The following is an 11,986-nucleotide window of genomic DNA, read 5'->3' on the forward strand; positions in this document are numbered from 1 at the left end:
TGATGTGAAGGCCGAATGATTTAATAGCGCTGGAGTAAGACAAGATTCAAAACCATGGTTCCATAATTATATTAAACTAGAAGTATCATATGTAAACTTTTCTTTTTTAGTAGAAGTGGTGGTTAGTTCTGAATGGCTTGATGAGATCTTTGAATGCAGCAACTAAGGTTGTGTGAATGATTTTAGCTGTTTGAGTGGTTGTTATAAGATGTTGGGAGATCATGTTGATAGTTGGGCTCTCTGGGTTGAGGCGGTGGAATCGAAGCCGAAGCTTCCAATTTTCTCTGGTGTGTTGTGCTGCTGGCTTGGACTACTGGGTGGTTTAGGCTTTTGGTTCTAGACTGTGTAGGCATACTTTATTTAGTTGTTAATTTTATTTATTTTATCTGAAATTCATAAAATTCAATTGCAACTATCTAAATTTATTTTTTAAATTTTATTTAGATATTATATTAAAAAATATTCGATCTATTGCTATTCTTAATTTTATTTTATTTTACTTTCATGCATATTGAGCTTTCAATATAATTTTATTGCATAGTAAAAAAAAAAATCTCAAATCTTTTGATAAGTAATGAAGCCTTCATCTCCTAAAAAGAAAAGAGTGATCCATTAGATATTTTTAAAAAGAATTAAGAGGAAATATGGAAACTAAAATAATTAAAGGGTAATGGTGATTTGCCCTAATTATGATTGCGTGGCAACAGTAATTTAACCACTTGAGAAATTGTATAGACAAAACTGAACAGAAACCGGGTTCTTTTCCTTCACACCCGCACAGCACTTGAGAAAAACCACTCCCTCTCTCGGTCGAAAAAGATACCCAAAAGCCCAAAGGTACGTTTTTTTTTTTGATCCAAACACAACCCACTCTCTCTTCACTCTCCCTCTCTCGCCGTTTATCTCTTTGTGCCTGTATCTCTGCAACTAATGTCTGCTTGGGAAATGGTTTTACAAAATCTCAAAGAAGAAAACAAGTGAAAGCTGTAAAAATCACAAACTCGTATCTAGAATTAGAACACCCAGTAAAGAAAAGGAAGGAAAAAGAAGGGGAAAGAGCAGTTTCAAACAAGAAGAAAAAGGAAAGCCCTTTAGATCTCCCTTTTCTTCCTTCTCTTTCAGATCTCTCACCTTCACAAAACCCTTCGATATAGGTCTCTCTCGCGCTCCTGTTGTTTTGCTCTCTTTTCTCCCTTCTCCCTTTTTATACTTCTTTAAGGGTTTTTATACTGCATGCGAGATTGTGTTTTGTTGTTTGTGCTGATTTTCGTTCGCTGCTCTGTTCTGGGTTTCAGGTTTTAAACGGTTTAAAAGCATTTCTCCATGAAAGCGAGGTTTATAGTGACTTTTGGCACTTGGGTTCGATTCAAAATAGACAAATACCATTGATTTTAAAGATCTTTCTGTGTGAATAGCATTTTTCTTATGTTCATTTGCAGCCCTTTTTAATCTATTTTAGAAAACTGAAGTTGGGGTTTTTGAGATGGGTAGCTCTGATGACCCCAACAGCAACTCCAAGATCATTGATGCATCGGTGGGCGGGTTAGTTTGGGTCCGACGTCGAAACGGGTCGTGGTGGCCTGGCCGTATTATGGGTCTTGACGAGATTTCGGAGGGTAGTTTGGTTTCTCCAAGATCAGGCACTCCCGTTAAACTCCTCGGCCGAGAGGATGCCAGCGTGTAAGTGTGCATTACTCTTTATTTTCATATTCTTTGCTTTGATTACTGTTGTGATATGATTGCGTGTTTTGGTTGGTGGCGAGTTTTCTTTGGTTTGATGTTAATAATTGTGTGTGTGGGGTAGTTGTGTGGATTGCATTGTTTCGCATCTGCTTCCTGGTATGTGAATGAAAAACTTTAATATTTAACACAACAATTTCCATGGTTCATATCTTTGTGTTTTGACTGTACTGATATTCAAAAATTTTCTTCTGTCGCCTTATCCATAGAGTTAAAGGAAAAGGAAAGGAGACACTCTGGTGATGCTTTTATTTGTGGAGTTCCAGATGTGAATTGTTTCTGCGGGTTTATTGTATATGTGATTGATTGAGTGGATTAATTAAGACGTATGTTGTTATGTTCACCGGTTATTTTTATGACCATTGAAAATTTTGGAGGTAGCCAACAAAATTTACAGATGTTTAGATTATTGTTTCATGGAGCCTTTTTCTCTGTTCTCTCTTCCTCCCTTTTCCACCCTTTTACCCCTTGTTTGGGTGAAGGGGCTTCATTATTCATGCCACTTGACAAAATCTTTACTATCAACACAATAACTGTGGATGATACCTCAGTATGCTTGGAATGGGGGCATATTTTTGTAATGCTGAATTTTCTTGTTGACTATTTATAAAAATGAGTGCTCATTCTTTATTCGTGAGTATTGGTTAGGTACTACAACCCCACTTAGGATTCCTTCACTTACATTGGTATGTCTCCCATATGAGTAAAAGGTTTGCTTATCTAGGTATGTGTTGGTTCCCATCTTCTTATTTACTTGCCTTTTCAATTGCTAAACCCTGTCATTTTTTAATATGTGGCACTAGTGGAAAAGCTGCTTATGTGGCAATTTTTTTTCACCCTTCTAATGTTATCACATCAAAAGTTATGCTGCCAGTTCAATGAGTCTATTTTTTGACCTGCATCATTGCAGGTGCGCATGTTTTTGGTGTTAGTATGACTTAATGTTCTTTGTGTCATAAACTTTGAGATCTGTAACAAGTTGATGATCTTAATTCCCTCTCCCATTCACATCTTCTAGTAATGAAAAATTTTTATCCTAAAGTGGGAGACGAGTAACCATAAGCATTAGGAGTCTCAAATTATTTAGGGAAATAAAATTTTCTCAAGCTTCTGTTAGGATATCCATTCTACAAAGCAACCTTGTGAGGAAGATTCTGGAAAATTGATAATAGAGAATTGTGAAATTTACACGAGGAATATCACTTATCCCAATTCAGAAGTGTTGCACCTTTTATACTTAGTTTTTTTGTGGTCTCAGTCATAGGTATTCCATTTTGCAGATTCTGTGGCTAGTATATTCTTATGGTACAATTTTTAGTGTAAGAGATTATGTGAACAATTCTTACTGGTGGCATATGATTGGTGGAGCAGTAGAGCTCTTGGGCAGATTTCCATCAAAAGAAGTAAAGAACATCATGATAATGCTTTTGTGCATGTGATGAGAACTTCCATAAATAGGTCACATTTGGAACGAAATTTTTTTGTGCCCCAATCCATTTTTTGGCTCTGTTGCTTGTAGTATGAGGCATATGAATTAGTTTGAGGCTTGACATTTGTGTAGGATGCATACTTCACTTGTATGCAAAAATTGGGCTCAAAATTTATCTTCTGACTTGGGATCTAATGTACAAGGATGATGATAATTTCTGTCAAGATTTGCTGCCATAAATTTATTTTTGTTCCTTATGATTGATTTTTTACAAATGCATGTGTATGCAAAAGTGTCATTTTGTTTATGGTGTTCTCTCTGTTTATGCTTCCATCTCTAATTATATGTGATAATGTGAAATGGCTGTTCTATCAGAAACTAACACCAGAGTAACATTTAGTAGTTAGCTTTCCTGCCCAATGAGGCTGATAATGTTTCTAGTATTTGTTTTCAGAGTCTGTTATTTATGTTCGAAGTACATGTTTTGCTTGAAGGTTCGAAGGATTTGATTTCTTTAATGATTTTTAGGTTTTCTCTTTGTGTGCATACACTCTGACTTCATAAAAACTCTCTCTGTTATTGTTGTTTTAGGGACTGGTATAATCTTGAAAAGTCGAAGAGAGTGAAGGCATTTCGATGTGGGGAATATGATGAATGCATTGAAAAGGCTAAGGCAAATGCAGCAAATGGTAATAAGAAAACTGTGAAATATGCTCGGAGGGAAGATGCCATTCTCCATGCCCTTGAAATTGAGAATGCTCGCCTAGGGAAGGATCGTGTTGACTACTTCTCTAGGACCAATAATTCAGATGGTGAGCTTGGTAGTTCAGCCAAAGAATTGCCTAGCATGTCTGGTTCTGGCAAAGAAGATGTGGGTATGACAGAAGAAGAAAGTGATTATGGTGATAGTAAAGATGACTCAGATTCAGGTTCAGGTTCGGGTTCAGCACCAGAATTATCTCAATCTGGTATATCTTTTGAAGAGCCGAATCATCTTGGTGCTTCTAAGGTGCAATCTTTGCAGGGAAAGAGAAGAAAAACCCCAAATGATTCAGAGGATGATGGAACAGAAGGAATTAAGCGTATGAGAGGACTTGAGGATCTTGGAATTGTTGTAGGAGATACAAATGCTGGGACTTGCTTGTCAAATGGCAGTCCTATAAATGGTAGCAAAGGTTATAACTCGCCCATGAAAAGAAAGAGATCACAAGTGGCAAATGTTCATGAATTCTTGAGAAGAAAAAACCGTCGCCGACCTTTGACAAAGGTATTAGAGTGTACAGCAATGGTTTCTGTTCCGGTTATGTGTGACCAACTTCCCAATTCAAGTGGCTCACCTCTTAATGGATTATCTGACAGCAAAGTTTCTGGAATAGATTCTAATGAGTCTAGAAAAAGCATTAGTGTTTTAGTTAATAATAACTCGGACAGTACTGGAATTTCATGCGAGAATGGTGCATCTTTAAATCCTTCTGAACATGCTTATGACACTTCCCAGCTGAAAAAGGAGAATGATGTTCCTGTTGTATCAGGGTTTGTTGAGAATGATTCTTCAGACAAGTTATTTGATGTGCCATTTGTTGGGGAGGAAAAACACTCTGCAGGTAAAAGCATGTGTAACCTTTTGTTTTAGCCCACGCATATGCACAGGCACATATATTTGTGCTTTATGCGAGCTGAACTAAGTATAGATCTCTCTCTCAGGTCAATGACGAGTATTGTGCACTTGTAGTTCTAGAGTTACTTAAGATGGCATGAAAAACTAGTGAAGCTGATATCTGTGTGGATATATGCGTGTTAAGTGAACCAAATAAGTAACAGCTTTTGTTCTGCTTATTAAGATGCTTGATGTAGCATGTCCTAGAGCTGGATTTTTTGGGTTCTTGTTAGCGGTTAAAAATGATATCTGCTAAGGTTAGTTTGTTTATTTTACAGGGTATGCAGTATTTACTTGAAGAAACTTAGACTCTGTTCTGTTCTGTCACTGTATTAATTTGATGGCAGTGTGCTTTAGTTTCTTGTATGATTGTGTATGGATTCAAATGTGAACAACTCTAATGTTATCTAATCATGCTTGAAAGAAGAGAAAGGTAGTCAATTAGTCATCCTCTAATCCTATTTGAGAACTTACCAAGTCTCGGAAAATTTTGTGCATTGACCACTAGACTAGCATTGACTATGTGTCCTTTTTTTGCCTTCTTTCTTATGGTCAGGAGGAGAAAGAGAGAGAGGGGGGGGGGGGGGGTGGGTAAATGTCTGCCTCTGTCCTTGCAAGGTTGTGCACCCACATGTATTGACATGGACAGTTCCTAAAGAAAATATCTTCCTTTTGATTTATGTCCCATTGACCATCTCCTCCCACCCCCTCTTTTTTCTTCTCTTCTTTTCTTATTGCTTTGCCTTGGTAGTTTATGTTCCATAAATGTATCTTCTGAATCTGATTCTCTCTTAATGCGTGTATGCTATCAATTCTTGGGTTAAAAATTAAAATTGGAAGGGACTAGGTACAGTTGAGTGTAATGGTGAATAACACTAATTATATTAGTAATACTAGATCAAAGACCACTTTGAAGGGTGATTGATTTCCTCCCCACGCTGTACTTAAGTTTGGTTTTTATTGAACTTACTTTGAAAGAAATAATTTTGAAGGCATTCTCTAAGTTTTGATATATATATGTAGTGATTGTTTAATAATGCATTTTTGATTGAGTAATCACTTGTTATTGTATTCGGTTTGGTTGGCATGTTGATGGTTTGATACCTTCTTTGTTGCTCGAACCATGGTCTCGCTGCACCTGTATGTTATAACTGTTTTTAGATACCTAATGAAACAAAAGGTCCTTTCTCCTTTCCTTGAAGAATTTTATTCCATTAACATTTTCTACTCCACCTTCTGACCAGATGTGGTGCTTGAAAATTGCACTGATTTTTCTTTTTCTTTTTTTTATTGTCTAGGTTTGTCTCCTATGTTTGTGTCTTCCTCAGGAAGGCATCAAATTGGTGGTGGATTTGGGAAGCATTGTGGTCAAAATAACCATGCAGAGGCTGGTCCTATGAAAAATGAGGGGCTCCATGAATCTGGTTCTACAAGTTCAGCAGCTACTCATGGGACTAATGTGAGTCAGAGGATAGAGAAAGGTACTTCAAAGTGGCAGTTGAAAGGAAAGAGGAATTCAAGACATATCAATAAAAATAGAAAACAAGACAAGAGGAAACATATGGCTATGGATGAAGAACCTTATGCATATTTGGCTGGCATAGAGCACTTGGATGGATTCTTTCCAAGTTCTGAACAGAAAGTGGATTGTGATGGAGGAACTAGAAGGTCCCTTGCTTCATATGATTGCAACTTGCAGGTAAAGTCCAAACGGATTGCTGATGACCATGTAGATGGGGTTCGTGATTGGAGCAATCACCGGGAATCTCAAGTGAGAGGGGGAATGACCTCGTCTTTGCCACCTCAAAGGTCACTTCCCTATCGACAATCACGCTTTACAGTTAACTCCAGATATCAGACATCAGATTTTCCTGGCAGAACTATAACTGATTCTAAACTTTATGATGTTACGCTTGAGGTCAAAGCAAATTACCAGCCACAGAATGTTCCATTGGTCTCCCTCATGAGTAAACTGAATGGTAAAGCTATTATTGGTCGCCCTTTAACGGTTGAAGTTCTGGATGATGGCTACTGTGATCTTATTATCAGTCCTAATGAATGTGATCCAACTCATGTATCTACTATGGAAGCTGCTGAACTGGGGTATGCAGCTATGCGAAATTCAGAATCTGGAAGAATTCCTGCTAAGCATGTGACAATGCAACCGCGTTTTTCACCAAGTAAATCACCCAAGAAGAAATGTGGGCTTTTGTCTAAAAAAATTCGAAAACTATCTTCATTGACTGGTAAAAGAGAAGAAGAAAGGAAACCAGTGGTGGAGAAACTCAAGGGTCCTGTCATAGCTTGTATCCCGCTTAAATTAGTGTTCAGTAGGATAAATGAGGCAGTGAATGGTTCAGCACGACAAACACACCGTGCCTTAACGTAGCAACTCATGAATTCGGTTCTTGGAAAAACATACAGAAAGTGGACTTCTACCTGCAAATTTGGGTCTATTGGTGTCTTGGATATGTTATTTTACGTAGGGAGCTCTGCTTGCTCAAACCATGCTTGGTGAGTTGCAACAGGTTGTGTGTGGCGAAGGTAGAATCCGTCTGTATAATTCCATGGCCAAATTCATTGTTGTAGAAAAGGAAGTGTAGGAGTAAGATGGATGGAGGCTTGCTTTGGCTTTTGTATATATGTAACATTAGTTGAGGTGTAAAGATGCTGATCTGGTATTTGGGTAGTTTTGGCCTGATATCAGGTTAAATTTATGAATTAAGGTTGGTTGAGGGGGGGGGGCTAAGGCTAATAGCTTAATTTTCAGCGACTGTTTTGGGACATGACAAGCAAATTTACTCCAAGCCGCCTTTGGTTTCATTGTTTTATTGCTTGAAATCTTAATATAATTCTTCCAATTGCAGGTGAGGATATTATCTATTTTTGTCGTGTCTCTAAAATAATTGGTGTTTCTTGCTTGCTTGCCTGCTTTCCTTTATTTGTGTCCAGTTTCATTTCGTGAACCAAGTCTGATGATGCTTCTCTAGGGTATCAGAGGCTGATTTGCATTGTATTGTATCTCTGCAATTTTTACCATGCATGCCTTGAACGGCCTACTTTTGCCTCTTTGAGCTGTTCCTCGTTCACCTGGGAATTGGGATCTATTTTAATGAAAATTTTGCAATGAGTTTTTAAAAATTTAGGGGCAATTTGTTAGTAACTATAATTTTTTAATTTTAAAAATTATTTTTTCCCATAAATTGAATAATAAAATATAGATAAGCCGTAATTTGAATCATTAGATTGTTAAGTGTTTTGTAATTATTATTGTTTTTTTTTTAAATATTTCTATATCTTTTATTTTTGAAAGGTAAAAAAAATATATTTGTTCTCAATTTACGAATCTAGTTAAATTTTAACAAAAACATATTGATATTATTAAGTTTAAACTCTACTTTTAAAAATCATCCTTTCAAATAAAAGGGTAATATGAAGTTAATTATACTTAATAATAGAGAGAAGTAGAGTTGTCTTTTTTTTTTTTCTTTGGCTCCTCCGTCTTTGGTGGTGGCTGTCACTTTGTGTCTATGGTTTTGGTTTATTGTCTTTATTTCCGAATAGTTGTTGTTTTTGTGTTTTTATCCGTTGGGTTTTGTTTGAATTTGTTGGATGAGTTTGATCTTTACTGGTGTGTTGCTTCTACCGGGGAAGTTGATGATTACTCGGCACCATAGTGTTGAGACTATTCTTAATATCTATATCTATAATCAACTCTTTGCTAGTGAAAATGGACATTGCAATACTGAGGCCTCTGGCTGTGTGCTTCTGGTGGTCTGATTATTGATTTGCTCTTTTCTGGATTCCCGTTGATTATGGTGGACTGCTTCAGCTTCTGGATCTTTTGGTTTCGTTGATTAAGATTGTTGTTTGGTTGTCTGGTGATTAATGCTGAAAAAGCTGTGAATTGTATGATTGTTGGTCTTCTTGGTACGTTTTGCAGCGACATAGTCGGTAAGGCATGAGGTAGTGCACGGATGGAGTTTGTGCAGTGTAGATTGGGTCCTGGTTTGGATCTCCAGCTGTATTTCGAGTGGAATCATGTGGATTGTTTTGGAATGTTTTGTTTTTCAGGGCTTGATCTTTTGACCATTGTTCATGTTGCATGGCTTTTCATGCAACATTGTTGGACGGTAAAAAAAAAAAATCTAAGATTGACGACAAAAAGAAATAAACAACTCATCTAAGAAAAACAAACCCGATAGCCCGACCCGGAAAAAACGAATATGAAAGTGCAGCGAGTCTAAACAGGGGTATTTTGGTAATCCGAAAAAGAAAACGCCTGGAACTAGGGTTTCACTACTATAAAAATCATGAACTCCCTCTCTTCGCTCGCCATTTCGAACACTTTCAGCAAGCAGAAATCCCAGCAGGTTTGTCTACCATAGGAAACTTAGAGAAAATTTTAGGTCATTGGATTGAGTAAAGCTAATAAATCTGGAATGTTTTGTGTTTCAGCTAAGGAAGGTTAGCTATGGCGACAGTACCTGGGCAGTTGATATGGGAGATAGTGAAGAAGAACAACTCATTTTTGGTGAAGCAGTTCGGTAGAGGATCTGCTGGCCTTCAGTTTAGCAAGGAGTCGAATAATCTCTACAATCTCAACTCCTACAAGCACTCTGGTACTCATCTCACGCCTTTTTTTTTTTATTTATTTACTAGATCTCTTTTTATTTTTCTGCTTTGATCTCATAAGAGTTAGCTGTCTTTATTTACGTTGTTTCTGTAGTCATGTGCTTTTTTTCTTTGGTTATTTCTTTTATGCTTCTGCTTCTGTCTGATTACTGAGCGTGTGTGGCAATGTGGGGTATGTTGATGTATTTCTGGATTTTTTGGTAGGGTTGGCAAATAAGAAAACAGTCACCATTCAGCCAGGAAAAGACCAATCTGTGGTCCTTGCTACAACTAAGACCAAGAAACAGAACAAACCTGCGGCTTTGCTTCACAAGTCTATCATGAAGAAGGAGTTCCGCAGAATGGCCAAGGCTGTTGAGAACCAGGTAATTTAGTTGTATTGCTATCTCATTTTCTTGATATTCATTCCTGAATTATTGTTTACCGTGCCTTGATTATTTAATGGTTTTTAGGTGGGTTGAATAGTTGCGAATGTTCTGAAACCTCTTCAAATTGACCTTGTTTGATTTTGTAGACACGAATACTTCTTTTGTTCTATTTTATATTTATCTTTTTAATCTATTATTGAGTAACTTCATATAAAAAGAAAAATTCTATCAAAATAAATAAAATGGGCTTCCTAAGTCAACCATGTGGTGGTGAATTTGATGAGATCCTTCATTCTAAAAAGCTCTCGACAGTGAAGAAGAGCTGACATCTCTTTTCAATGAACTTGTAAAGTTTCAACATCTTTAGTCCGTTATTGTTTTCTATTAACTTGATGTCATTTCTACTTGTCTTACTGATTGTTTCCTCATTTTATTATTTGCTTATCGCACATCTTTTTTTCCCATTTTATTATTTACTTGTTGGGCATCTTTCTACATGGTCTCCTTTTCGTTGGCTTAATATTTTTAAGATTTTGTAACCTTTCATGTTTTAATCGTGTGTCTTGTTTCAAGATGTATTCATAAAATCTGATTTTATTTGGGAACATCATAAAACACTAGATTTTGTGCAAGTCAAACATAATGCAATTCTCAAGTCCATCTGGACAAATCATCGAGTTTCCTTTGCTGTGATGAGCTGCTAACATGTAAGGAGAACTCTGCAATGCTGAGTTTCTTCGATGAAATATACTTGTTACGCTTGGCTTCTGAGCTTTGAGATCTTTTATTAACCTGTATGTACTGTTATCATTGGTTGTATACCAATTGCATCTGGCTTGATGTGTATGGCGACTGTGTTATTTTATTCATTTGTTGTTCCTTTTTCTTTTATTAATGGTCGACTAAGTGAAGCCTAGCTAGGAGCTCACTACTAATTTACTCGGCCACTCCTCAGTGTTTGCTGTATTCTTCAGTAGACATAGGCAGTGTTTGGTTATTCATACCTGCCTTGCTGCAGGTCGGAGATAACTATTACAGGCCTGATTTAAAGAAAGCGGCTCTTGCAAGGTTGAGTGTGGTGCATAGGAGCCTGAAGGTTGCGAAATCTGGTGTCAAGAAGAGGAATAGACAAGTTCAGAAGGTCTGAGTAGCAAGTTAAGGGGAAAATATGTCCTCTGTTTCTCCTTTGCAGCAGACTGAATTTGCCGAATCCAGTTGGTTTTGTTTTGGATGTTGATTTATGTTAGATGCTGAACTATAGAGATTGTTATTTACTCTCGATAAGTTGGTTTTGTTATATTTTATACAAGTTTTAGCCATTTAAATAAGACAGTATGCACTAAAACATGAATCCGGAAGAAACAGGATATGATTATAACAGGATTACCAGAAGTCACTGATCAATGATAGACTCTCTCCTACAAGATAACACTAATCTATACAAAAAGTGAAAAGAAACTGAAATATGTTCATCGATAACCTATGACTGTCCTGACAGATGATTAGGGTTTCAACGTTTTATGTTAACAATTTTTAGGGTAACTAATACGCGCCATAAGCTAGTTTCTTAATTTCAGTTAAATTGATCGGACTGAATTTAATATGATTATCATGCTTTTAATTTTAACTTTATGTAAGTTTCAAAAATTAATTGTAAATTGAGTTGAAATATTTACACAACTGTTTATTATAATGAAAAAAAATATATTATTTTTAGACTAACTTCCTTTTTCTGTAAATGTTTTCCTTAGACCTAGTTAGCTATCACGTAAGCTCCCGACTCCAATTTTAATTAAACTAAAAAAACCCAATTTTAAAATTAAGAAATTGGAAATAATGGATAAAGAATACCTTGACTATTCCTAATAGATTCCCCCGGTAAAAATTCGGCAAATAAATAATAAAACCAAGCAACTGTACGTAGAACGCTGAAAAGTCAAATACTTTGCTACAAGGTTTAGAATGATACTGGGTTTATTTTGGAATATAATACGTTACTTGCCTTGCTACGTTTCTCCAACCATATATAAAATATCGAAACCAAATACATTTGCTTCTCAAGTTGTAACAAGCAGCTTAGAAGCAGCAGCACCATTGCTGCTCAGGAAAGGATTCAAGAAACATGTCTGTCAAGAAATCCCTTTCTCCGAACAACAC

The 11,986-nt window shown here is 36.6% G+C and overlaps 2 protein-coding genes and 1 non-coding gene across 5 annotated transcripts; all 3 read left to right on the top strand.

Annotated features, from left to right (window-relative positions):
• The first annotated feature begins 741 nt into the window (after positions 1–741).
• LOC110627178 (uncharacterized protein At1g51745) lies at positions 742–7,709 on the top strand. Of its 3 annotated transcripts, none has more exons than XM_021773444.2 (4): positions 742–837; positions 1,296–1,680; positions 3,761–4,773; positions 6,125–7,709. In XM_021773444.2, the coding sequence occupies exons 2-4, from the start codon at positions 1,484–1,486 to the stop codon at positions 7,213–7,215; spliced, it is 2,301 nt and encodes a 766-aa protein (XP_021629136.1). In that variant the 5' UTR covers positions 742–837; positions 1,296–1,483; the 3' UTR covers positions 7,216–7,709. The 3 variants fall into 3 exon arrangements, with proteins under 3 accessions (XP_021629136.1, XP_021629135.1, XP_021629137.1); XM_021773443.1 differs by lacking the exon at positions 742–837 and adding an exon at positions 844–1,154; XM_021773445.2 differs by lacking the exons at positions 742–837; positions 1,296–1,680 and adding an exon at positions 1,712–2,464.
• A 1,330-nt stretch (positions 7,710–9,039) lies between these two features.
• On the top strand, positions 9,040–11,157 carry LOC110627179 (60S ribosomal protein L28-2). The gene is made up of 4 exons (XM_021773448.2): positions 9,040–9,199; positions 9,285–9,448; positions 9,666–9,826; positions 10,848–11,157. The coding sequence occupies exons 2-4, from the start codon at positions 9,301–9,303 to the stop codon at positions 10,974–10,976; spliced, it is 438 nt and encodes a 145-aa protein (XP_021629140.1). The 5' UTR covers positions 9,040–9,199; positions 9,285–9,300; the 3' UTR covers positions 10,977–11,157.
• LOC122725224 lies at positions 10,513–10,605 on the top strand. The gene has a single exon (XR_006352694.1). It is a non-coding gene; the product is annotated as a small nucleolar RNA R24 (small nucleolar RNA).
• Positions 11,158–11,986: the final 829 nt, after the last annotated feature.

The sequence above is a fragment of the Manihot esculenta genome, chromosome 11, assembly GCF_001659605.2.
Source record: "Manihot esculenta cultivar AM560-2 chromosome 11, M.esculenta_v8, whole genome shotgun sequence".
NCBI classification, from domain to species: Eukaryota; Viridiplantae; Streptophyta; class Magnoliopsida; order Malpighiales; family Euphorbiaceae; genus Manihot; species Manihot esculenta.

Coding starts and splice junctions, on each gene's coding strand:
- LOC110627178 (XM_021773444.2), top strand. CDS start 1,484: ATGGGTAGCTCTGATGACCCCAACAGCAACTCCAAGATCATTGATGCA. Junction 1,681..3,760: donor GGCCGAGAGGATGCCAGCGT/GTAAGTGTGCAT, acceptor TTGTTGTTTTAG/GGACTGGTATAATCTTGAAA. Junction 4,774..6,124: donor GGAGGAAAAACACTCTGCAG/GTAAAAGCATGT, acceptor TTTATTGTCTAG/GTTTGTCTCCTATGTTTGTG.
- LOC110627179 (XM_021773448.2), top strand. CDS start 9,301: ATGGCGACAGTACCTGGGCAGTTGATATGGGAGATAGTGAAGAAGAAC. Junction 9,449..9,665: donor CAACTCCTACAAGCACTCTG/GTACTCATCTCA, acceptor ATTTTTTGGTAG/GGTTGGCAAATAAGAAAACA. Junction 9,827..10,847: donor CCAAGGCTGTTGAGAACCAG/GTAATTTAGTTG, acceptor GCCTTGCTGCAG/GTCGGAGATAACTATTACAG.